The following is a 27326-nucleotide window of genomic DNA, read 5'->3' on the forward strand; positions in this document are numbered from 1 at the left end:
AGTATTCTCAGGAACACACACACCTCGATATCAACAGTTCGGGTCAAAGGTTCGTTCTCAGGAAAACAATGAGCACGATGGATGACATGGGTGGTGAGAAGATGGAGCGAAAATGATGATATATTCAACTCTATACATTGTGCACTTGTAGGAAAAGTCTAACAAAATACAACTGCTTTGTGAACTGAATCAGGGTTCGAGGAAATCCTCCATCAAAAATAGTAAGTAAGGCAAACATCAGAGGTGCGAAGGGAGAGGAACACATTATTTCACACACTGTGTCTGATACCTGAGCTATCTGGAGAGTTCCCTGGCCCAGCGCGGAGCCCTGACTAACACACACGTACACACGCACGCAGAGACACATACACACGTTTTTATGCTTGCACACAAACTGCAGGCTGAGTGGCGTCCGGGGCCTGTGTCTGCCTGTTCCTGGCTAGTGTGCTCGGATGGTGTGTTTAATTGGGTGTAGCACAGACTGTACTTCAGGGAACTGAGATAAGTTATATCCTGCCCGTTAAAGGGGACAGCGAACCAGGAAGCCAGAGTTCCGTCTGTTGGCTCGCTCCAGCTCCGCCCCCCTGTCGGAGCACAGCGGGGAGATGTAGAAGGTGGGGGGTGAGGGGAGGGGAGGAGGTGGAGGAGGTGGTGGAGGAGGAGGAGGGGGGGGATTGTCGGACAACCCAAACAAACAGAATAAGCCTCTCTCATAGGTCAGCTCACAAACCCCGCTGGTTACTGGTCAGTGCGCGTCTCTCCAGATTTGTGCAGCAGGTGGTAGAAATAACACGGGCTTGAAGAAACATCAAGTCCCCAAAATGCAAAGGAAAGTGTTCTTCCCAAAGAACGTAAATCAAGCGCTCCTCTCATTCTCCATCCTGCCCGTGTCGCTGGCTATGCGGAGCGTGTCAGACTTTGTAGTAGATGTTGGCAGGGCTCTGCGGGGGCATCTCCTGGACAATGTAGACAGGGTGGCCATAGTCGCCGCTCACCTTCTCATAGTGAGGGCAGTAGTTGTTCTCTGTCCGCAGCGGAATGATGATGTCACTGGGCTCCGTGCCAGCCGTGCCCCCGGGCATCTTGGGATTGGACAGCGTGCTGAGCGACAGCGCCGAGGGGCGGGGCTGCGAGTGGGCGTTTTTCCTGGAGCGCTTGCGCATCTTGATGAGCAGGATGACGAGGAGGAGGATGAGCACGAGGAAGATGATGCAGCCAGCCCCGATGGCGGAGAACACGGCCACTTTGGAGCCGAGGATGCCGTCCGAGTTACCTGAGGAACCAGACTGGTCCTGATTCATGGTATCTACAGAGAGACAGAAAGAGCAAGAGGGCTTAGGGACAGTCCAAACATTATTAGGGAGGGTGGCGGGGTCAGACAAGGGGGAGGATATTTTAATTATATTTTTTATTAAAGGGAGGGCAGTCTAATGTTTCTGGAAGAACAAGAGAGGGCCTTTTATTTTCTTCTTACCCCATATTTAATTTTTATATTTGAGATTATAATATAAAAATACAACAAAATAAGAGAAAAATACAAATAAAGTTGCATTCTGCCATATTCAGAGGATGTGGTTAAGGGGGGAAATATAACGTTGCACAAGCCCTTCAACACAGTTCTGTTGATTGAAAGGCTGCAACTCACAATTATTTTCGTTGTCGATTAATCTGTTGGTTATTTTCTTGATTAATCAATTAGTTGTTGGTCTATAATACATCAGAAAATGGTGAAAAAGTCAGTGTCTCCCAAAACTCAAGATGACATCCTAAAATGTCTTGTTTAGTTTACTGTCTTCAGTTTACTGTCATAGAAGAGAAAACAAACCAGAAAATAAAGAACATTTTGACATCTTTTTCTTTAAAAACTACTTGAACCAATTAATAGATTATCAAAATATTTGGTGAATAATATAATAGTTGACAACTGATCAATTAATCAGTTTCAGCTCTAGATGCCTGTTACATATGGTGGCTAAAGTAAAAATGTGTATTTAGCAGCTCTCTAATTCAAGAGAGAGAGTGTATACTGAATTTTCACCATTTTTGTTACATTTGCAGTAATTATATTATTTTGAGATACCGGGGGGATGATATCAAAGCTTCTTTCTAATTCAAACAGAACATTAATTTAACTGGAAAGGCTGCTCTTTGTGTAAAATATAAGATTTGGCACATCCCTGCACATGCAAATCATTTTCATACACTCCCTTAGAGACTGGTGAGTAATCAGAAGAGTAATAACATTTACTGTAAGCCTGTCCTGTCATGTGCAGCTCTAACTCTTCTGAGCCTAAATCAACTGTGATCACATCCCTGTTTGTTGTGTGCTCTACTTGACTAACAGCCCCATTGATGTAATCTAATCGAATTAGCTCAATCAAAATAGCCTCCTAATGAAATCTGGAGTCATCACTCAACACAACAAAGATCCCTGCTCCGATAAGATCGAGCCGGGGAAACTTGTATGACATGCCGAGGCCATGTTTGTACGGCAAAGGCCAAGTGAGATATATGAAAAAAAACGAGGGGGGCAAATCCGAACATCTGATTTTATTTTATCCTTTTGTCTGCGGGGCTCAGAGCGGGGGGAGGACGGGGCAGGAATTGGGGGCTGTTACTGGATGAGAGGGAGAATGACTGGCTCCTCCAGTGACTGAAATCTGAGAAGAACCAAATCTGTTTTCCATGTATGCATGCAGCTGCTGCCAAAGAGCAGCACTCACCTCCTCCTCCCCCCACCACCACCACCTCTTTACTGTCCATGACCCCCCCACAGGCACACAAAAGCCCCATACCTCCGGAGACTGCCATCCACACTAATGACTGTGTCTCCGCACTCGGCTGACCACTCTGCACTTAACCATTTATTGAGGAGGGGATAACTGTGCCTTACGTCTTATCACAACTAAATGACATCACTGAAAGCTACCGTTTTCCAGCCTTATCTGTGAAATCAGAGGCGCGAGGAATTTCGTACATTCTGGGCTCGGGAGAGCCGGAGAGAGAGGCTGTCAGAAATTTCATTCCTGAAATATCAGCCCTTCAAACCACAGTGACACGTCCTTCATTCCACCCTCCACTACTTCACTTGACACAATCACTGATCTAACAATGGCAGACAGGTAAAAGCCCTGGTATGGGGAAAAGTGACGTTAGAAAATCTTTTTATAGAGCAACTAATGTCAAATAAGCAATTATTAAATGAGGACGGCTTATCACATTGGGACAGGCAGAGCAGACTGTACTTCGGAGGAAGTTTGTGGCTTACAAAGTTGTGGAGTAAGTCAAAAAGTTGAGAAGTGGTCCCTCCTGTGGATAGCAGTTATGAAAGGTGCTCATGAAAACAGGAAGCGAGGAGGGCCCAGAGCAGCCAGGGAGGCTCGAGTGACTTCTTCAATTATCTCGGCTTTTAATCTTCATTTATTTGCAATTCTAATGAGTTTTAAGAAGATATATAATAAAGAAGTCTGTCTTTGAGTCTCCTTGGGTGCAGCGCTGCCTTTGTGTACAGCATGAGTGAGTAAAGTGGCTCAGGGTGAGCTTCCCTTGTTTTGGGTGCGGGTTCTTATTGTTTATTGCAAGCTGCATTTTGATGTGTATGATTTCATTCGGTACAACACTGGTTTTACACCTATTTTAGCATGTTGACCCTCCAGAAATCAAAGGAATGCCTGCGGCGTGAAAAAGCTATACAAGAGAATTCTTACTCAGCTATGATTTTTATTTTCTCTTCTCAGGCTAATTGAGATTAATTATTAGAGGAACCCTTGAGGCTGTGAATATTCGTTTTTTACATTTCAAAAAGCTTTATTTTACTAAAATATTTGCACTCCAGAAACTAGAAAGCAAGGAGAATAGTCTAAAGTTGCAGTTTCTTGGAGATAATGTTGGCCTGCCAATCTGCTCACCAGGGTTTCCTGGCACCTCGGGTCCAATCCGACCCTGGTCAGGCGGACTGGGACTGGACTCCGGTATCTTGTTGTCTTCTGGAGTCTCCGGCGCCACGGGGTTCGCCGCGTTTGGGACTGTGGGAAACAAAAAAAGCACAGAGAAACTCAGCCTTGGCAAGCTGCATGCGCTGAATTACAATGACTTGTTCCTCTTCGTCAGCAAGGATTATTTTTTATTATCTACTGATAAGTCTTTTATACAGAGAGAAGGTTATCTTTGCATGTGTTGAAAGCGTCTCAGAAGCGGAGATGAAAGCACAAAACGAGGAAGGACAAGTTAGCGAGAGTCTGTGAAACACGGCAGTATCCCTGTCCTGTCGTAAAAAATGAGCTCACATCTACATCAGCAGCTCCTTCAGCAAACACTCAGACAGGCATTTCCAACACTGACATATTCATGAGAGCGAAGCACACGCACACGCGCGCACACACACACGTGTACACACACGTAAACACACACCTAGAATATTCTTACAATACACTTAGGCATGGCAGAATGAGGGTAAAGTAGTTATATATTAACTTTTTATTGTTTTACATTATTCATCACGTTAAAAGGCTATAATATGCCTTATTTATTGCTCTGGCTTTAACTCTGGCTGAAAGAAGCACAGTTCGAATAGGAGGACAGGAAGAGAAGAAGAGGAGAGGAGAAGAGGAGGAGGGGTGAAGGAGCTCTGAGGGGAACGCAAAGGAAACAGACAGTTTATCTGTCTGTCTGTTGTGATTTGGGCGCACGCACTTTGAAGTCTTTGTGCGGTAAACACCGGTGGGTCCGCGGTGGGGCTTTTACGAGGGCAGGGCCGGCAGACAGAAGACAGTTATAAACTATTACCGAAGCCGGTCCGATGGATTCCACAGCACACTATCAGATGCATCTCCTCCATTGGGCCTTATCTGCATCTGCCTGTAGGCTTGCTCAAGGGATGTGTGTGAGAAATAGAGAGGAGGGCGTGTGAGGAGGTAATTTACATTTGAGTCCCTCGTGGCAGTTTGTGTGGCATGTGTGTGTGTGTGTGAGTGTAAAGGGCCTAACAGTCTGGCAGTCTACTTTCTATTTCCACCCCAGACTCAGGCAGGGAGATGATTCGGGTGAAGGATGTCTGGAAGATATGACTGATAAAAAAGAGAGAAGAAAAAGGGAGGATATATGGAAAGAGGAAAGTCAAACAGGGACATAAATTCAACATTTTTTGGGCATTTGGCGGACATAACCGCACTATTAACAAATTGATCTCCTCTCCTCTCTCTGCCTTCCCCATGTCCAGTCCACCGCATTGCTCCATACTGGTTGCAGCAGTGGTGAACGTAGCCGTGAGCTGTTGTGCGCCATCAATAATTGATGAGGAAAGACAGGAGTGAGAAGCGGGAACATTCACGTATGGCAGAGGACACAGTGATCTGATTCACTTGGTGCACATAGCCCCGACACTGTGTGTCACTGAGCATGTGCAGCGAGCGTTCTAATGTTCTGACCCATTTTTCTGTGTGTGTACTGCTGACATTTCCCTTAGCTATGCAGACAGCAACTACCTCAGAACTGCCAACCCGCCAGAAGGAGGGAGAGGGCTGGGGGAGGAGGAGGAGGAGGAGGAGGAGGAGGAGTGAGAGTGAGGGAGACAATGATAGAGCGACAGAGGAGAGAGGGAGAGAGAGAGAGAGAAGGATTTGGAGAGGTAGAGGGAGAGAAAACGAGGAGGGGGTCGAGGTGCGTGCGAGGCGGTGAGTCAACATATTTCTAATGAGCGCAGAGACGTGATGTGTTGGAGGAGACGGAGAGTGCTGAACAACGGCGGATGTATAAAATATGGGCTCCTCGTATTTCCCCCTTCAATCAATTTCCCTTCCTCTTTACTTCACATTTGGTATAAAGACAAAAGACGGAACACGAGGCCTTTAAAACACAATTACATATCGACATGTCAGGGCGCATAATTTCCCACAAACAGATGATTCAACGTGATTACTCTCGGGTGTGTCGCCACAAAAAAGCAGTAAAAGAATGTGAACTTATTACACAGTGGGATGAGTCACCGTGATCTCATCCATAGAGCAAAGTGCAAAGGATCACGAGTGGACATATGGGAAGATCTCGGGGACTTGGCCACAGGAAGGGTTGGCATTCAGCGGCAGAGGGAATGTGGCTTAAACACAATAGCATCTGGGGTCAGAGCCAAGCAGAGCCCAGGATTTTTTATTTATTTTTTGGTTTGTTTGTTGAAACAACATCTAGTGCAATTTGGCTGCAGAAGGGATAGAGTCTAGTGCGGCAAATATTGTTGGTTTCCATCATTGATTTGTCTTTTTTGAGGGCTTTTTCAATTAATTGATTCATCTGTTAGCCTACGAAATGTCAGGAAATAATGAAAAATGCTCATCACAATTTTCAAGAGCCTAAGGCTTTGTCTGACAGTCTGACAGGCTACAAGCTAAAAGGGGTACTGTGTAAGAGAAGAAGTTCAAACCCTGAATTTGAATATTGACAATATTAATGAAGCAATAATACAAACTCAGAAATATTTATTTTTTCCTTAACTGAATAAACAAGCTGTTCTCAGAGAAAAATAAGGTCCCAGAACACTGTTTGAAGCTAGAAACCTAAAATTGTGTTGTCCTTTAAGGTCAGTTTGTTTATTCAGGTCATTCAGTCATGAAAATGAAGAGAGTTTGTTTATTTAATGTGTTGGGCACAAAAAAAAAAAAACAATTAAGAATATATTTTCTTCTGATGAAAATTCCTTTCACAAAACTACATAATGCACCTTTAACATGTACAATTTATATTTAAATAAAACTGGGGAAAAAAAACAGCCAAAGTTATGTTTTGGAGGCTAGAACCAGAACATGTTTTGAGTTTTTGCTTCATAAATAACATTAATGTAAAAATCAATAACCAAAATTGTTGTCTTTTTTCAACAACTTTCACAGATTTCTTTTCAACACTTTATTTTATTAATCAAATAATCTACTAGTTGGTAGCCAATTGTACTGGTTTCATGATAACTACTGGTGAAATGACTGGTTGTTGCATTAATGTGTTATACATGATTGTAAACTGAATATATTTGAGAATGTAATTGGATAACAGAGGTGGAGAAAGTATTAAAGATGCAATATGTACATATTTTTATTGAAAACAAAAAATTTACTAAAATGATCAAAAGAATATGAATAACAGTCCTGATGGTATGACATCTATGTATTGTGTTGCAAAGATATATACAGAAGTTAGCATGCTAACCAGCTAGCCCCAAGTTCTTGTGCTAGTGGTGTAAACACCAACACTCCCCTGGTTCTCTGAACACTAGCTGAGGTAACTAGCTGACCCTATTTGTTTTCAATTCGACAGGCTGTCAATTCTTACATATTGCACCTTTAAGATCTTTACTTAACTAAAAGTACAAACACAACAGTGTCAAAATGTCAATGACAAAACAATTAACTGATTAATCAATACAAGAATCGGCAGATTAATCAATATTGAAAAGAATAATTTGTTGCTGTACTAATAGTAAATTCTTTCCGTTTTCAGTGAACCCACATTCGGCAGCCAAATCAAAGTTTCTGTCGATGCTCTAATGCTTCTGGGCCCTTCCTCTAATAGCTACTGGGCTAGTCGAGCACATTATGCATCAAAAATTCCACTCACAGAAATAGATTTAAAAGTAGTAGCAGCTGGGCCAACAGCATCTTTTCTAACAGGGTTTTTAGGGCACGTTGACTGTGAGTGACAGCTTGCTTCGGACCGTTTTGGGAAATGAGCGCACGGCTCTGGCGAAGTTGAGGAACAGCCGGCAGCAAGAGAGACAAACTCGAGCTCACTTTCCTAGAACTTTCCTCGAATGAGACGTTTCCTTTTAACTCATTAATGTGAGTTCAGGGATTTGTTTTTCCTCTCAGTTAATAGTTTAGAGCAAAAAGCTGTGTTGCCTGCACTCATGCAACTGTGTTGTCATTTGTTGATGGTGTTGCAGGCCAGAGCTGTCGGATGCTCATACTGACCTACATGGGGAGATAATGCAGTGCCTGTCTGTTCCCGAGATGGCTGTGGGTATTTTTCTCTGTATCTGCTGAATTTGTTCCGACTCAGACCTTGCTAGCATCAGCAGCTTGTTAGCTTCTATTCTCCCACCGACTGCCAGGATGCACTGCTGTCATCCTACTAGCCACCATTCAAATCTCTGCACACAAATTTGCAGACACACACACTCACACACTCTGCAGATTTCTCAGCGAGTTTATTTCTGACATGTTAAGATCCAGCTTTTAAGCTGGAATCAGATCATCGCGGCAGGCAGATGTTCCTCTCAGATGGTGGTTAGTGTCTGTTTCGGTCAAAACAACCACGCTGAGGATGAGGGGAATGTTTACAGAGTAACACATCTGTGTACTGTACCCTGTCAAAGTCAGGATACGGACGTCCACATATCGAGTAAAAAGACGTCTAAAAGTGCAAAGTACGATTCAAACCAAATGTTGTGTCCAAGGATATCTAAACAAAGCATACTTGTTTATTTCTAGCATTTTTAGATGACTTACCCCGACCATGCACTTACATAGCAATTTCAAACACATTTTCATTCTGTATAAGAACCAAGCTGAGAAACAGCTGAGGAACATCACAGGACTTTTAACAATTTAGAAGTGGGGTCATTCCTCATAGTCATTTTCTATTTGTACGTTATTTCAGCGTGATCTCACTGTTTACACAAAGTGTTTATGTATATAAAAAGATTTATTCAAAACTACTGTACATGACTAACAGGGGTGGGCCATATGGATAAAAAATAAATCACAGTATGTGTCATTTTACTGCATAATATCCCTATATACCATGATCTCTAATGGAAATGAAATTGGGAAAGTGATCATGACTTATACCTAACTAAATATCTAATAAATCAGGGTAGAGCATCACAGTGAAGCAAAAATCCAGTAAATCCAATACTGCAGTCCATAAAGCAGTCCTGCTTATTGATTTCCAACAGTGCTGGCGATGGCTTAACACAACCACAGATACTGGAGCAATAGTTACCTCAGTATAATGTATCTGATGGTAGACAAATCTCTACTGACTTAATGTGTGTATCACCACCTTAAAGATTAAACTAAATGTTAGCATGTCATTTAAAACTTAATTATGATCTTTATTTGCTATCTTGAAGTCTGATCTGATTTGAATTACATTTTCTACTATGATATCTTTTTAAATTACAACTTATTTTAACCTCCTAAAAACATCACTAAATGGTATATAACATACTGTAATACGCTAAATTTAAATTAAGACATTTTAAGTGTTTTTTTACAGCATCTGTAAAGTGGTGTTTAAACAGCTACGACAATGTGCAGTTGTAACCATATCAAATGTAAGTGTGAATTATTAAGTTTATACTTATTATATTCATTAATTATATATAGTTGTATCATATATTGCATTCTTTTCACTGAAGTCCTCCAATATAATATCTTCATTGTATTTATTTTATTCATGAATAATGCTTCTTTACTCATAACAACTGAGTAAACTACATTGATGAAGACCACAAGATGTGGCTGAAAGCTCCCAATGAAATATAGAAAGTGACCCTTGAATTTATTGTTTATTACTTTTTTTTTAGTAGTTTTTTATTAAACTACACTTTCTGAGGTCAAGAATGAACTCTCAATTTCACTGTGTCTTTGTGATATTTGAACACATTTATATGATTTGTGAATGTGTATCAACAGCTAAAAGTTATAATTGTTGGCAAATACATTAATAAACACTTTAAATGTGCTTCATATCCTTACAATTATATGCATGTCTGCTCTAAACCAGGGGTGCCCAAACCTTTTCACTTAGAGGGCCAAAACTGAGACTTAATGGTGGACGTGTTGTATTGAGAAGATGCATAATAAAATACCTAGGAAGTGAGAAAAAAAAAAATCTGGTAATCAATTTTCTAAGTCTGATCTAAATTGTTTTCTCTCCTCTGTTTATGACTTAAGAAGTATATGAAAAAGAAAGTTTTTGCCAGGATAAACTTTAAAAGTTCCCTTTTTTCCACTTGCCTCTCAGGGCTTCCGTAGACTGACTTCCTGTACAGTGTCTCTCTGCCCAATGTGCTGAGGTTATAAAAAGTTAATGAATAATTGGGGATCCTACATATTTAAAGAGCACCTCTCAAAAAGTAAAACAGCATAAGAAGTGTTCATATTGTAGTTTTCTTTTTGATTTTTTTCATTATAAATATCTGGTTGGACCTCAAACCTTATGGTGGGCCAACTTGGGCCCACTGGTCCCACTTTGGGCAGCCCTGCTCTAAACTAATTGGTAAGTGTTTTTATACTGCTTATTAATGCTACGTAGTAAAGTGTCAAGTGTTTTGACACTAAATAGTGACACTACTTTTTTTTTTACTTTTTTCCTGAATGTATTTATATGATGTTATAACCTGTAAAATCAAACACTGCAATCTAATGGTGTGCATTTACTATATATTTACTACAATATTTTTAAACAATATGGCTAGAATACAAATATCAAATTATTAAAAAGAATCAATTGCAAATGTGCGTAAAATCCCATAAAAAAATAATGAAACTGATGTTGAATAAAATAAATTGTGTTCCAGTGTTAATCATTTAATCTAATTTAAAAAAAAAAAAAAAAAAAACTTATTTTCTTAATTTTTAATGACATTTTGCTTGGAATCATTCATTTGGACATCAGAACTGGCAACATCACTGGGAGTCGATAACTGGTAACACTGAATTATCACCAAGCTGTAAGTAATGCCTGAGAGAAGTCGCATCAGATATGAAAATTAAAAATAACATTTACAGTGGTGACAAATTCATTTCATCTCACAACTATACAGTTGTAGAGAGCAGGTCCTGTTGAAGGCTGGTGGCGGACAAAGTCACGCTACGCACACATAGCGATAAATGAAAATGTCACACCAAAGTGAAACATGGCTTTAAGGCAGCACTGCTGTATTGTGTTCTACATGTGAGGTGAGCGCACACTTACCTTGCCCGACTTTCATGATGACTTTCATGGCTCGGCTCTTGCACACGCCTCCCTCCCGGTTCTCCAGGCCCTCGACCGTTCCATTGGAGGTCGCTGGAGGGGGTTGGGGGAGAGAAGGAAGGAGGTGAGGAGAAAGAGGAAGGGGTGAAGGACAAGAAGAGGGAGGAAGCGATGGAGGGTAAAGAGAAGGAAAAGCAGGAAAAGGAGAAGGAGGAGAGGAGACGACACACTGGTTAATGAGCACGTCCATAACGCACAGAACTAATCAATATTTACGACAAGCACTGATTAGCTGTTCCAGTGATTAGCCGTTCTCACCCTCAATCAACCGCCAGCTCCTCTCAACGGTATCTCTCATTAACACAATAAAGTGAAGTCAAATGAATGGAACAACATTAGAGCCTACTGAGGGAGGGTGAGCGCTGAGGTGGAGAGAAGGAACATGGTCAGACCTGTGTGTGTGTGTGTGTGTGTGTTTCTGTCTGTGCATAGTTCAGCAGTGAGACATGCCAGCGAGAGTTCCAGCTGCTTGCCAACTCCTCGAGCAGCTTACTCCCTCTGAGCCACATGTGTCATTACTTGCTGCTTGTGCTGAGAGCTAAATGCCTCCCTTAATGTTTGCGCGTGCGTGTGTGTGCATCCATTTATATATCGAAGGCTGCATGTGTGTGTGTGTGTGTGTGTGTGTGTGTGTGTGTGTGTTAGGTTTTCTCCATTTGTTTTCAAGTTTGCATTACGCTCAGACTTGAGCGCGGCGCTCAGGGTCGAGGGTTGTTTATTCAATGTCACATTCACTTCAGACACTGTGACACAATTGGCTGTCTATTTTGGGGCACATGATAATGACCTAGGGAGACAGAGTGGGACTCTGACCTTAACACAGAGCAGCGGCTAAGCACAAGGCCGTCGTGCGCGGGCATGTGCGTAAGTGTGTGTGTGTGTGTGTGGGCGTGCGCCTGGTGTGGGCGCATGCGATGGCAGCTCTAATTTTGGAATTCCCCAAATGATCTGCATCTCCGCTTAGTCTGCTGTTTCAACTTACTCCCTTCCTCTGAAATGCTTTTGTTTCTCTTCCTGCGTTATCCGTCTTACTCTCTCGGTCTCTCTCTCTCTGTTTTTTCGCTCACTTCATTTAGTTTTTTTATCTGAGCTATCTGACTCTACCCCTCCCTTTCCCTCCCTCTTAACTCAATGACCATCTCCCCGGGTGATTGCTTCAGATGGCACCCTCATTATGATGAGATAGTCTTGGAGAGGGTGCTTATCTAATGATGACACAAAGAAGAGGCAGCTACAGTTGGGCGTGGGGAGGGGGGCTTTGGATGGGTTCAAACAATGCACCACAAACATTAAAATGCTTACTCTGGCTGGCATGATGTTTCTACATGCGTTTCCCTGCTTTGAACTGATGTCAGTGTTGAAATCTGGCTCCGCGGCAATGGAAAAGCTCATCTAGTTGATTCATGCCTTGTCATTCCTAAGTATTATTAATGTTGACATTTCGTTGCCCTGTGGGATTTCAGCTTTATACTCAGCCGAAATTGAAGAAAACTAAATAATGAATTGCACTAATATTATGTTACATTATCAGATCAGACTCAGGCTCTAAATTACACAGAGAACCACAACATTTTGTTAGTGTGGCCGGACTACGTGATAATTTGTGAGAAAGATTGTGATAACATTGTGTCAGGAGCTCTATGGCACGGTCCCCCCCCCACCCACCCGGCCGCCGTAGACTCAACACGACTGAGTGAACCGGACACTGAAACATATACGAGGGGCAGGTGGAGGCGACTGCAGTGCAGGAACAAAAAGATTTGAAATTTACGTGCAGACATTAATGTGGATGAACACTCAAGGCTAAGTGAGTCTTATGATTTATGTAAAGCCTATGCAGGGAGCATGTCTCTTCTAAACGGGAACATTCAAAGACAGTGAGGTGAACAGGCCTGTTTCCAGTCTTAAAGGCACACAGCTCTGAATGGCCCAGACGCTGCCACGAGCACTAACCTCATCGTGCCATTTTCCAGCCAATTTCTCCTCTTCTTTCAATTTTTAAATTTCCAGGGCAAGGTTATACAAAAATGAGCTCTTTGAAGATCGAGCTCAAAGCCTTGAATAATCTGACTAAGAGTGAGCGTCATGCTATGAATTTTATATCCACTCAGGGAGAGCAAATCTTCTCAGTGTTAACTTACTTCTGTCATCTAAATTAACTATTCCTTGAGGCCGACTGAACGGACTCCTGCACTACTGATGTGGCATGGTGATAAGTTGGCCCTTTGGGGCGTCTGTTTGGGCGAACAACTGCAAAGGAGCAGGATTTATAAAGAGATGATCACTTCATATGTTGTTTGTTTTCAGGCCATTTAAAATGTCAAATAATTCCAGGCCCTTACTGTAACGCTGGAAACTCATAATCCGATTAACCGTGTCCAATTTTAACCACATTTCCTTATGTGAATCCATCTTTTAAGTACTATTCAAGATGGAAATCTACTACAGAAACAACTGTTGAGCGCATTAAATAATGTGCGGTAAGAAGAAAAAACACACAGACTGCTCAGCGCCATGCACTCCTCTGTTTGTCATTCTAACCCTTGCTTATATCACTGTATTGACATCTGTCATGTCATGAGTTCACTCAAAAAAAGATGATTGCCAGCCACGATTCTCCAGCTCCCCTAACCCTACTCCACAACAAGGACACACTGCCAGCTTTTTATTTTTAATCTGAAAGCCTCTCATTCACTCTATCTCCTCTTTTCCTCCCTCTCTAACCCTCTCTCTCTCTCTCTCTCTCTCTCTCCCGTTTCATCCCCGCGTACTGACGTTAATCCAAATCTGGATTTCCAGATATTAAAAGGCCGACGGTCATGGCGTGTTTTGGAAAGAGGAAACTGGGGAATTGGGTCTTCCTGTGCGTCTCGATGGAGATAAAAACACTGGGGGATAAAGCGACGACCGGGCGAAGAACAAAGAGACTCCCATTCTGCTGCTGCTAATGATTTAGTGGAACAAACCGGTTCACCGTTAGCGGTCCAGAATACCCGAAGAACTGGTCATTGCATGAAGGAATGTTGCTTTTTTTAATAAAGTGGTCGGCTCCGACGCTGGGGTTTTTTTGTATGATTTAAGGCCCCTCTTTGTGGGTGTGGATCACTGGCCGCAGAGTGACTAGTGGGAGAACAAAAGATCTACAGCTGCTGAAGTCATAAGAGGAACCAGGTGCCAAATGTTGATGTTGGGAAATATCTACAGTACAAATGTATCAGCCAAGAGAGAGCCTTACTGGGGAAAGAGCTGGCCTGCAACAAAGGCTCCTGTTCCAATATTATATACATACCACTACTGCTAGCACATTAACATGCATGTGTGAACACACACGCTTATACACAAATCCACACAGATTTCACAAGGACGTTGAGGGTAGAGTGGAAGGACTGCTCCCCTCGGTGCTCCGAGGAGAGGAGTGGGAGATGTGTGAGAGATGCAGTGCTGACTGGCCCAGACGACACAAGCTTAGGCTAGAGTGCGATGCGGTGGTCTATATTTATTCTCAGGTCTGCTAAATGAGGTCACTCAGGTGGTCCTGCTGAATACATTCCCCATCTCCATCATGAATCATCTGCTGCTTATTATTCCTGTCCAGCCCATGGGGGCTTGCTTTCATACGGCGCAATGGGCTGTGTGTGTACGCGCGTGCTCCCGTGTCTACGCCCGCACGCGCTAGCACCCGCGTGCGACATCTGCCCAAAGCACCGAACGAGGGGATAGATACAGCCCATGTGACAGACAGAGAGCAGGTTGTTTAATGAGAAAGTGGATGAGAGGTGACATTCATTGGCTACCTTTCACACACCGCTCCCCCCTCATTCTCCACTGCATTCAGACTTCCACTCAGACGAGCCGAGCAGGCAGCGGGTAGTCACAGTAACCACCGGCAATAATGTCTACATTTTCAAAACAAAAAAAAAAAAAGCTAAATACATAAACAGACACAACCGCGATCTGATCACTCACACTTAGCATCAAGGAAAAACAGCAGCACAAAGAGCCGTTTCATCCATTCGAGGCAAAGCAGGGAGCTAAACACAGCAGTGTCAGGGACGTGTGTGTCTGTATCAAACAGAGCGTCACAACAGAAATGGCTATTACTCATACCTGCGATATTGCTATCTCGCTTTTTGTTTACATTAGCGAACCAGAGTCGAGGCGGGGAGAAGGAGAGGAGAGCCTATTTGCACAAAATATTTCACTCCTGAATGAGCACAGAGAGGGTTAGATTAGGTTTATGGGCCTGATTCCAGAGATAACCCTCCCCAGCAGATCTGGCATGCATGCAAGCACACACACTCACAGACACACACACACGCACACGCACACACAAACATACAGCGTGAGGCTGGCAGACTGGAATAATTCTGGGGGATCTGGATGTTTGCACTTTGAACCTTTTCTAATCCTGAGTATAAGGGCATGGCTAAAGCCTGATTATGGCAGAATGAAATGGATCTAAATAGATGTCCCAGCCCATCAGCCCTTCATTTCTTTGTCCTAGAAATAGAAATGGAAATCAGTAATCAACCTCCAACCTCTCTCGCTCGCCGTCTCTCCCACGTAGCCTCCTGCGCAAGTTTGGCATGGGCAAAGAAAATTCATTCAGACTTCTCATATCATCTCAGATGAATTAGGCGCTCTCGGCTCGGCCAGTGTTTTCTTCTCCTGTTTCTTTTCAATAATAAAACCTGGCAGACAATATAAAATTGTCATATCTTTGACAGCGGGGCTGCACATTTTTCACGGTATTTTGAAAATCCGAGATTGAATTTAGGTCGGAATGAATGTGGTTTTGAGTAATGTGCGTGGACGCAGCTGATTTTCTCATCTTCATGTTCAACAACGGGGCTTTTTTTCCACTTAGCTCTTGCAAAACATTATCATATAGCAGCTCTAATGTCGTGGCGTGTTGCCTGCTCCCAGGAGCCGCTGTTCTGCATGTATGGTAAGCAGGTAGCAGCATTAGTGTCAAGGTTTAAGGTGGTTAGTGGCACACTGCGCACAACTGTTGCTCTGCTCACTGCTCCAGTATACAGCCAGAGGGGGAGCTACTCTCCTGCACCCTGATTAGACTCCTCTCCCACACACACACACGCACACACACACACATACACAGAAGCAACAGCACACACAGCTGCACACACACAAGTACAACCACACTTGAAATGGTTGCGAAAAAAATATACAGACATGTAAGCACTTGGGCCCACAGAGGCAAACACACACTGAAGCACACACTGACATGTGCGTGCACACACACATACATGCACGGACACATTGGCTGCCTGTGTAGCCAGAAGATCAGGCAGGACTTAAGAGCTCCTCCGGCACCAAAATTACAGGGTTCCTCTGAATCCTTCCAGCAGAGAGCACTATGGGATAGCGCGGGGTGGGGGTGCAGTGGCGGGGTGAGAGAGGGAGGGAGGTGAAGTGGTGAGGTGTGTGTGTGTGTGTGTGTGCAGGGTGAGGGGTGAGGTGTTTAGAGAGGGGATGGAAAGAGGAGTGTGGGGTGAGGGAGGGCAGGAGAGGAAGCGGGAGATTCCTTTTTTTGAAGACGAGAGAGTGTGCGAGTCGGGGAGGAGTGAGACTTGATCTGTCTGAAGTGTACTCGCATGCGAGTGTGTGTGTGTGCGTGTGTGCGTGTGGGGGGGCAGTGGATGGGGGTGTCTGAGTGTGCGTGCATATGTCGGTGAGGGAATATGGAAGGAGGTGATGAAGTGAGGAGTTGAGAGGAGGAGGAGGAGGAGAGCTCAGTTTGGAAAGAAGAAGAAGTGGGAGGTGATCTCTCTCTGTGCAGCAGAGGAAGCATATGCATGTGTTGGATTGTGTGCATGTGAACGTGTGTGTCTGAGTGTGTGTGTGCCTGCCAGCTTGCTTTCTCTCTCACTCACACTCACCATTTCTCTCATACAGTCTCCCCAGAGTCTTGAGTTGTGTGTGTGTTTTGGCCTTTGTGCAACTCTGTGCGTTTAGGCATTTCTCTGTTGAACTGTGTCTGTGTGTGCATTTATGTGTATTTGAGTGTGTGTGCATGCTCGGACAGATATGTGCATGAGTGTGAATTTGTTCTGCATGTATGTGAATTTTCCTCAGTGATTCTTGTGAATTTGTATGTGTGTGTGTGGTCTCTATCGGTCAAGACAGTCCCAGATTACCAAGCCAAAGGTTGGGCATTACGGACTTCCGTGGTCGGCACCACTGGGCTGGTGCTTCAAGGCTACTTATGACAGCTTTTAACCTCTGCAGAGGACCTGTCAACGGCTCCCAAAGTGTCTGTGTGTGTATCTGTGAGTGTGTGTGTGTCTGTACAAGCCTCACAGCCTGCAGACACAGAGAGCTTCTGCATCATTTAGCTGCGGGTGTGTGTGTGTCACCTCTCCAGTGAATCCAGCGGGGCAGAGCTTTTACACCGCTGCACTTTCCACTCTCTATTTCCCAACTCAGCATGCTGCAAAACCCTGTGCTCCTGTTCACGGTACAAAACTTAATCATGTGTCTGCACGGACAGGCGCTAAGACAGAGGATGATGCTGTCCTGTGCGCACGCTGTATGCAATTTTTAAGTACACACACCCACGCTTACACACAAGCAAACAAAAAGTACACACACGGTGAGGGCCGTCTGTCGGATCAGTAGGAGATAAAGGGCGCAGAATAACAGGAGGACCTTGGGGAGCAGAGCAAGTCATCTGTCTCAAACAGGAACAGACTGAGCACACTCCAACATGACAGATGTAGACAGACTCATCTTAGAGCACATCGCATCCACAACCTCTCTCCTGCCCCTTCATTCCCCTCTACACACACAAAACGAACGAGGCTTGCTCAAAATGTGCACGCACTCTTCTAAGCCAAAACCCACATAATCTGACAGGTGTGCACCGGAGGAGTTCAGATCATAGAATTGTGAAAGCGGGTCGATTGGCACAATAACACAGTGCGGCCTGAGGGACTGGGACTTGCAGCTTATAATACCATAAGCTGTTGCATATAGTATTAAAGTTATGAGACAGCAGCCCGAGCATCCAATATTAATTTCATAACTACGCTGCCTGTAAAACTAAAGCCTACCGCGGCTCCGCTGCTCCTAATATGGAACATTTTTAGATATTAGCTGTTTCAACTTTACCAGCGATTCCAGCTATAATGTATTCTGTTGTGTGCAGAAGTTGCCAGTAGCCCACACAACCCTCCCTAATGACAGAGTAGCTAATTGGCTGTAATGGCTCTTTTCACCGATATCATCGAGCTGCAGCCGCAGAAAACCTCAGCAGTTTTACACAAATCATGTGCGGAGTACAAACAGGGGAAAAACAGCCTGAAGAAGCAGCCTGTGTAACTCTTTCCGCTTCAGATGAGCGGCACTTGTATACACCTAAAAGCCCAGACTGAGCCATAAAAGGAAAAATAACGTTCCAGGCGGCGGTGACTGTTATTTTTCTCTGTTTGCGGCAAACGTCACTCCTTATCAATTAGACGATTATTTTTTTTAAAAGTTGCACCGCCCTAGTGGGCACACACCCATTATCACCCTTGAGTACACAAAACTAACAGGTGAACAAACACGCCCTCAGAGCTACACACAAGCATAAAAATAACCCACACATACTCTGAGACAGCGCATCATTTGACTAATAGCAGCTGAAATGTTGCGTGTTGGGAGAAATAAGCAGTGGGGAAACTGGGTCAGAGAGAAAAGACCATAGAATCACCTTCCTATTGGTTGGAGCTAAAGGTTAGAAGAGATGCAACACATGCTGAGGCGAACATACACTTACACACACACACTCACAACTCGAGAAGCTAAAGGTTAATATTGTTCATGTGGGAGTTGCAGTTTGTGTTTATCTCACACTTAACCAATGTGTGTGTGTGCATAAGGCTTGCAGCAAACAATGAGTACACAGTTTCATCCTGGTTTAAGGCAGAGGAGAGCTCCACATTAGTGTTTCATTAATCCCATCATCAAACCCAGTGTTTCTCCGTTATACCACAGAAATTAGTGGGCCAGATGCCAGCTCTTCTCAACCAAATGCCCATTAATCCACATCAACAACCAGCGCACATGACTTCCACTACTCATGTATTCCTGCTACAATGTTCGTCTCACAGACAGCAGCATCAGTGGTTTCTGATCCGCCGTCACTCGCCCCGTGTTATCGGAGCGTCTGTTAAGCTGACTGATCACTTCCTGCTGCTACGTCAGATCTAAAGCTGCACACCTCAGCCATATCCTTCAGTCATGCCCGGGGTTAAGAACATTCTGGGACATTATACACAAAGAAATGGAGCATATTATTCAATCTTCATTCTCCATTAATCATCATTTATGCCGGGGAGAATTGGAGTGAATGCCAAGAGAAATTGTGACACAAGAGACAAGTATCTGCTGGCAATATTAAACCTAACTGTCCTGAAATGAACTACGAAGAAGTGGCTGCAAAAGTATGTCTATAAATAAGTGTGCATTTAAAGGTGTACAATGTAGTTTTAGGGGGAGAAATTCAGAAGAGAAAGATCTTCACTGACTGATTTTTTTTATGCCTAAACAAACTAAATAAACAGCCTCTCTTCAATGTCATGACTGAATAAACTGAATAAACAAACTGACCTGAAAGGACAACTCAATTTCATACTGTTTTACTTTGTTTATATTTGGCGGACCCTGCCACCTTTCTAGCTTCAAACAGTGTTCTGACCTTATTTTCCTCTGAGAACAGCTTGTTTATTCAGTTATGAAAATGTATTGTATTTTTACCTCACTAATATTGTGAGTTTCAATTTCTTCTCCAGAACTACATAGTGCCCCTTTAATGTTTGTGATGGTTAATATAAACATAACATAAAAAAAGAGCTGATGAAATGTCAGAAAGACTATATGTGTACATATTATCATCTAATGTTATTACATATGTGTTAGGGCATTTTTCAGGAACCAAAATTTATATTTAAAACGTCTGTATTTAGCATTATGATAAGGATAATATCAATAAAGACATTTTTAAAGACATTTAACAGTAAACCAATTTAATATGATGCAGCACAGGAACCCTAACCCACCTTATAAGTGTATGTTAGCAGCTGTGCTAACTCACTTAAAATGGTTTATATCAGTGGTTCTCAATCCATTTGGCTTGTGAGGTCTTGAAGTTAATTGTATTCTCTGTGTGACCTCTCATTACAGAGTATGAATGGCCTGTGGACATTGTGTTTGAAAGCAGTAAAACCAGAGTGATTTTCCTGTCTTAACTGTTTCTTTTTATTTTCTTCATCGAGAGCGCAAAGTATGAAGAATTTAATGAGAAAAAACTAGAGAAAAGTCAGAAAAGCAGACGACTCTTTCATCATAATCTTCTGCTTTGGGAACCACTAGTCTACATACAGATATGGACATTGTCAATGCTTTTTGGTTTGTGGTTTGTTTTTGTTGGCTAAATTTTAGTCGGGCTGCAAACAACAAGCTGTTTTTGCAGTTTGGGTACATTTCAAACCTCCAACATGTCATCAAAGTGAGCAGCACTTTTTCCTCTTATTGCTCCTGTTGTGTGGAAAACCACAATGAATGCCTCACGATGCTAATGGCAAGAAGCTGATCTCCCAATTGTACATATATTCAGAACATGAGGGGTGCATTTTATGAAAATTGAAATAATTTTGTCTCCAAATGTATTCATAATATTCTCATTCAATTCCAATACATAAACTTTCAACGAGGAGCGCAGTATAAGTGTTCGGAGCACTTAATTAAACTCAGAAAATTACAAGAGTGAACGAGAGAGTAAGTGCTCTGATTATCCTACTATTGTGTCTATTACAATGCCTTTGTAATAATCTTCGCCTATAATAAATCCCAGTAGTTATTCTCCCAAAACATCCACTAACATCCATGTCAGCGGGCGGTATTGGTATTGTCAGGTTACATGTGTGTAATCAGCTGACAGATGCACACGCAAGGTCTCTTAGTGCGCTTGTTACACAGTGGGAGGCTCATTGAAGTTTTCTCCGTGCTTCATTTGCACTGATAATCACATGAGGTGAACCATGGCTCGCTCGCTAAATCCCAACAGATGATAAAACTGATCCTCTTCCGTCTCTTCTCTGGCCTTTGTGGTTGCCTACAAAGGTGATACGGGACTCTGGAGAGGAGTCGCCCGCCTCGATCTAAAGGTCCACGAGCCACAAATCAGCCCTGCGCCAGCTGATAAAAGAAGCGCTGGGATGGATCGGAATGTGGTGGGAGATAGTAGTGGCATGTCAAAGGCCACGAGGCTCCAAAAATCTAGACTGACTAAAGAGCTAATCTGTGAGCTAACCCCCCCCCCCCCCCCAGGAGAGAAACCAGAGCGAAGCCCTGGAACAAGTTAACGAACATGAACGGCGGGGGACGCAATATCCTCAGAGAACTCCCCGCTCGTGCTGCTGCATGCAAAAAATGTGCTCGCAGGGACAGTGTGTGTTTCTGTGTGCGTTTATGCTAATGTGTTTAGCCGTCCGAGCCTGCGTACATGTGTGTGTGTGAGGCTCGTCTGTGTGTGCGCGCCGAGCTCCCACACTGTGTCCATTCATCCTTTGTGGAGAGAGGAGCATCATTTTCACTGACCTTTTCAATCTGGCCTCCAGAAGAGAGTTATGACAACTGAGCCAGCGTTGTGTTCCTTGGCACAATAACACACATCAAAGATGGGAAACAAACAAACAAACAAACAATAACTCTTACCGCAGGCTCAGCATTTCCAATCCGCAAACAGGCAATGCAAAACAAACCCAATGAGGTATGCTAAGTGAGAGGGAACGGTGCAGTGATTCAATGTGCGAGGAGAGACAAGCTGAGTGCTGAGGCTCAGGTGAGAAAACTGGCCTGGGGGTGATGAAGCTGCCTGGTGATCAGGTCAGAGAAAAGGAAAGATTCACGGCTGAAACTAATGACTTTTGCCATGGTTTTTTTTTGAGTAATAGATTAATTTACAAATCAGCTACGGCTACACAATTAATGGAAATATTATGGAAATGTGGCCAAGTGCAAGATTCAAATCGCAAAAACCACATTTCATTTTTGTTAAAGATAAAATATGTGACAAAACAGCATTACAATGAAGTACTGTAGTGCTGCAGAAATGCCCTGGCTACAAATCTTGTTCCCCAGATGTAAGAAAACATCATGATTTGAATAGTTTTTTCAGTGAAAATGAAAATTGCAATGCAAAAATTGCTCATTTCCACCAATCATGAATCATATCACCAAGCTCATTTCTCTCAAAATATCCGCAAAGTGATTTTTTCATAAGACTGTGCAGCCCACATCACGATCACAAGCTTATGTTTACGCATGTCTTGTTTCATCCAAACCCCAAATACATTCAATTTACAATATAAAACAGAAAAGCAGCAAAGCGTCACATTTCAAAGGCTGGAACAAGCGAGCGTTTGAGATAAATGACTGTTACGAATACCTGACGAATGCACGACAGAGATTACAGCTCGGAGAGAAGGTAAAGAAAGCGAGATGGACATAGAGAGAGATGTCAGAGACAGACAGAGCGAGAGACAGAGTGTACTTGTTATTTAGGAGAGAGGCGATGTCAGCCCATCTGGTGTCCGCAAATACAAAATCTGCAAGAGGCAGAACAAAGACAGAAAGAGAGAGAGAGAGAGACAGAGAGAGAGAGAGAGAGAGAGAGGGAAAGAGGACACTGTATGTGAGTGTGTGGGCGTGCGTGTGTCCCTGTGACTGTGCACGTGTATTCGTGTGAGCGTGTGTGTGTGTATGTGTGAGCCGCGGTGTCTAAACCCTGGGGGAATCTCCTGTACCTGCTAACATGGAGGCGACTGAACAAAGCTGACTGCAGCCAACGTGGGACCAGAGTCAGAGAAGCCCTGATAGGCACAGACACGCACACAGGCTGTATACAGCCGCTGACAGACACAAGGTGGCAGAGAGACAGTTATATGATAGATAGAGGGTCTGATGTAGCTGATGGGGTCGCAGCGTAGCTCCAAACCGCAGCCAGGCTTCTCCAGCTCTGAGGCCAGGCTGCAACACAAGACGCAGGAAAAGAAACACTTTCCCTCCCTTCCCCTGTGATTCGCCAAAACCCCAATCAGAGAGCACAGCAGACCACAGAGAGAATGCTGCTGATTACATCCTAATACACACAAAGCCAGCAGCTGACGCACATATACAAACACGCACACACACACACACACACACACACACTGATTACATCCTCTCTGGTGCTCCTCTCTCCTCATCCCTGGTATCGGTTACACGGTAAAGCCACGCTGATCGAGGATCAGTGTTTTTCGGTGCAGGGCGGTTAAAGAGTTCGGGAGCTTAACCCCTAGTCTGAGAGCGGGGAGAAGCTGAGGCTCCGGACCCCCGTGTGCCCCCCAGCACAAATAAACAGCTACAACACAAAAATGTCTGGCAGACTCGAAACAATTTCCTGAAGGATCTGTCACTGTGCAGAGATGAGGAGGAGGAAGAGGAGGGGAGCGGTGGGGGGAGGTAAGATCTAAGAAGGAGAGAAAATAGGTGGAATGGCAAGGCGGAGGGAGAGAAAGATTAAGTTGCAGAATAGGAAGAGAGAGAGAGAAATTGGACCCATGGGTTCGGGAGGTAAAAATCGTTCCGTCGCTATCTACGAAGTCATCAACTCGCTGCGAGAGGCGGTGCAGCCTGAACACAAACAACAACACATATTTGTTTGAAGACATGAGGCTTTTCTTTTCAGCATCCATCCATCCATCAGGGAGGGTACACACGCACAAACTCTGACAGCACACACGCGTTCACACCCATGGGACTGCTGACTGAAAATATCTCGCGTTCAGCTAAGCTACAGCTCTCATGAATGTGCATTAACAGACGCACAATGCATACAGCAGCTCCTATTACGCAAGCAAATTTGTGCCGAGCGAAGGAGGATGGACGTGTGAGAGCGCATTGTGCTTTTTGTCTGAGCATCTATTGCATGAAGGAGAGCTTATGAGTTTGTATACATACATATATATATATATATATATATACAAATATATATATATATATATTGCTTATGTGGCTCACTGCTTATTTATGCCTGTGTGTTTGTGCGCACACACGCCTCCTGTGTGTTTGTCTGCTCCTGTTACTGTGTTTGTGTGCCTGTGGTCATGCTGGAATGGAACATGGACATTTTGCCACCGAGCTGAATTCACAGAAACGGGCTTGGTCCTGGCCTGCAAAGCAGTATTTAGACTCTGTATTTATGTGTTGGACAACCACAGCAATCTCTATCACCGCCTTGTGATTCATGTTTGTTTGCTTTGCTCAGCGCTCATTCGATTCCATCAAGAAGCTCCTTTTTCTGTCTTGTCCCCCCTACCACAAAAAAATATGCTTTCCGCAAGAAATGTTCACGCCATCTCCGGTCAGAGTTTCATCAGCCGCCGCTCATCGTAGCTGACCAAGCATGCAGTGGTTTCCATAGCGAGGATGCGACATTAAAACTAACAGCCTCTATAATTATACATCCATATTTCTCCGATGAGTTTGTGTAAACAGGCCCGGGCTCCAGCTCGGGGAGGCGGACTTCTTGGCAGGCCCTGGCTGAGGGTGCCACTGAATGGCTGTCGGAAAACAAAGCCATTTCAGAGTGCGCCTTGGAAAAGAGAAACCACTGTTCTAGGGATGGCGGGGAGAGAGAGAGCTCCATCGGAGAGACACAGAGCTGTGATTTGAGCTTAGCTATTGGCCTGAGAAGAAAGACACTGAGAATATGTGTTGTTGGCAAAGCAGAGGGCAAACAACCTCAGACATCTCAGATGGAACGGGAAATGTGCATTTCTGAGTGTTTTAGATTATGGGCTGCCATTGTTTTATCCTGCGCTTATGTTTTTTTTCAAACAGCAATATACCATTGTCCGTTACAATTTGCCTTATGGACAATGATGCTCATCTCCTCGTGTCCTACATTTACTTTTCCTAATCACCATGGACTCCACTCCAAAAGTGCATCTTTCCAGCGGTCTTCAGATGCCTCCTCTCCTTTTGCCTGGAGCTATTTTAGTGTTGCAAAAACCACAGAGATGGTTTGAGCATGGCGGATGGAATTAAAAGAAAACCAGGAAGCTTCTTCCAACAACTGCGAATCGCTCGTAGACAAGAGAGGCAAATGAGTTTGTGTTAGTTGAGAACGAAAACAAAAATCAACAGTGTTGCTGTTGTTGTTTCGCAGAGTTAGCTCTGTGGTCTGTTGCGGTCTGCGCACTGAAAGGAGATCTAAGCTATCAGTTAACAAAAATGACTCGGACACAAACTTCCCAGAGAGCAGAATAATGGAGGGAGAAAGGGGTGGCTGGAGGAGTGGGAGCGAGGGATGACACAGTAAGAGACAGACGCAGGATAAAATATTCTAATAAGATAAGCATGGAGCACAGCCGAGGAGGGATGAGTGTCTGCATTTGAAGATGCACGGAGCGGACTAATTGAGATGAATACATGAATATATCAGCTTCATCTAGCAGCGATGGGGTTCAGCCGTAACCAATGGTTACCATTCACTTGTACAGCCACGTGAGCAGCCCTCCCTCTAAAAAGAAAAGTCCTCATGCCCCCCCTCCACTCTAAACAAACTCCTCTGTAATAAACGAAAGGCAATAACCAGCGACAATAACGCTGTGCCTGCTAACCCTCTCTGAATGAAATATCCAAAGGAGAAGTAGCAGAGGCAGCCTGGATAGATTTGCAAAGCAAGCAGAAAGTCATATATTACACTGGCACTCTAATAAACACTGGGTTATATTCACTCACAGGGGTGGGGTGGGGTGGGGTGGGATGGGGTGGTGGTGGCAGGGGGGGGTTAAATCTCCTTATCCCAGGCCATGCTGCTGCACCGGCGCTAACCTGACCTGTTAGCAGGGTTTACTTTGAAAATGAAATCCGTTAAGGCTTACTGCTTAAAGCTCTAATCGGTAACATCAATGACAGCAACTCAAAGTCAATCCACGACTGATTTCCAACGTGAATCCAACTCTAGAAGCATTTTGCAAGTCATGGTGGTGTGCTAATTGGAAATCATGCAATAAACTGGAACAAAAGGATTTACAACAGTGCATTTAAACAATTTAAAGGTTTAACAGTATCCCCTAGAATCAATATTTTGAGCTTAAATGTTTCTTTATCCCACCATAGTGTTTGAAACAGGACCAATATGAACAATTGCCAACAATGCTGATCAATATTTCAGGTTCTGTAAGTGATTTTTAATGTCTGCAATCTGCAAAATATGCAATAAAACAATAGGTCCTTTGTTCTTTACTGCTAACACGCATGTGGGAGAGTCCACAGTGTCTCTGTCTTGTAATTAAAATATTTCAGTGTGATTTGACTAAGGGAGGTTACCAGATGTTAACATTTAGTCTTCTCAACGAAAAATCCATTTAATTGCGAGTTCGAAATGTGTGAGTTATTTGCATCTCTATAATCTGACAATCAAAAAATGCCTTTGTCTTTTTTCAAAACGCGCCGCTGACACATGTAACTGGCTTTCTTCTTTTCCAAGCGGCTGTGATTTGATTATGGTAATTTTATGTTAACTCCAAAAGATGACATTTAACACTTTTTTCTAATCAGATTACTGTTATTACACTGTAGCAAATCGAGCTATGAGCCTGCCAGTGTTTGTATTTATTTAACTGTGCACAAGGCTTCATTTGTATATATGTTTGTGTGTTTGTAAAGTATCTGTGTGGGAGTGCACATGATGTGCACATATGTCACACAGGAGCTTGTGATCTGCTGCAGCCCGGCCAAGGATTTCAACCTTGACCTTCAACTCTCCCAAGGGCACGGAGCTACCTTGTGAGGCACAAGAATCTGCATGCATATTGGCCCAACGGAGGAGGATTCCTTCGGGGGTTATTTGAATGGAGGGGTGCATAATGTGTAGGTTGTTGAGCAAAAAATAACAACGATACAGAAGAGCCCACGCAAAAAAAAAATGTGAGTGATGTGCAGCATGCCTGCTAACCTTAATCCTGTCAGGTGTGAGATCATCCCACAGTGTCATATGCAGTTTGTCTGATATATTCTTAGGCATTGTTTTTCAAAGACCGGGTCAGCACCTATGTCTGAAGGAGTCATGAAATAAATAGAGCCTTTCCATTACTAATCTGTCCCCAAGTGCTTATCTGTATTTCCACAGAGGAGGCTGGCCTGGATTTACCTGCAAAGTCACAGAAACTAAGCGACAAGCATGAAAACATCTTTGCTTTTTGCTGCGAGAGACGAGCATTATGTATTTCACAGAGGCAATCTCCTGG

The 27326-nt window shown here is 43.6% G+C and overlaps 1 protein-coding gene across 1 annotated transcript in view; it reads right to left on the minus strand.

Annotated features, from left to right (window-relative positions):
- Window positions 1–327: 327 nt before the first annotated feature.
- The window catches only part of efnb1 (ephrin-B1), a 60062-nt gene continuing 33063 nt past the window's right edge, over window positions 328–27326 (minus strand). Inside the window, exons 3-5 of the mRNA XM_073486729.1 lie at window positions 10966–11058; window positions 3909–4025; window positions 328–1306 (exon numbers count right to left, since the gene is read on the minus strand). Of these exons, the coding sequence (XP_073342830.1) occupies window positions 912–1306; window positions 3909–4025; window positions 10966–11058 (605 nt within the window). The 3' untranslated portion in view covers window positions 328–911. The remainder of the gene's footprint in view (window positions 1307–3908; window positions 4026–10965; window positions 11059–27326) is intronic.

This window comes from Pagrus major, chromosome 18 (genome assembly GCF_040436345.1).
Source record: "Pagrus major chromosome 18, Pma_NU_1.0".
Lineage (NCBI taxonomy): Eukaryota > Metazoa > Chordata > Actinopteri > Spariformes > Sparidae > Pagrus > Pagrus major.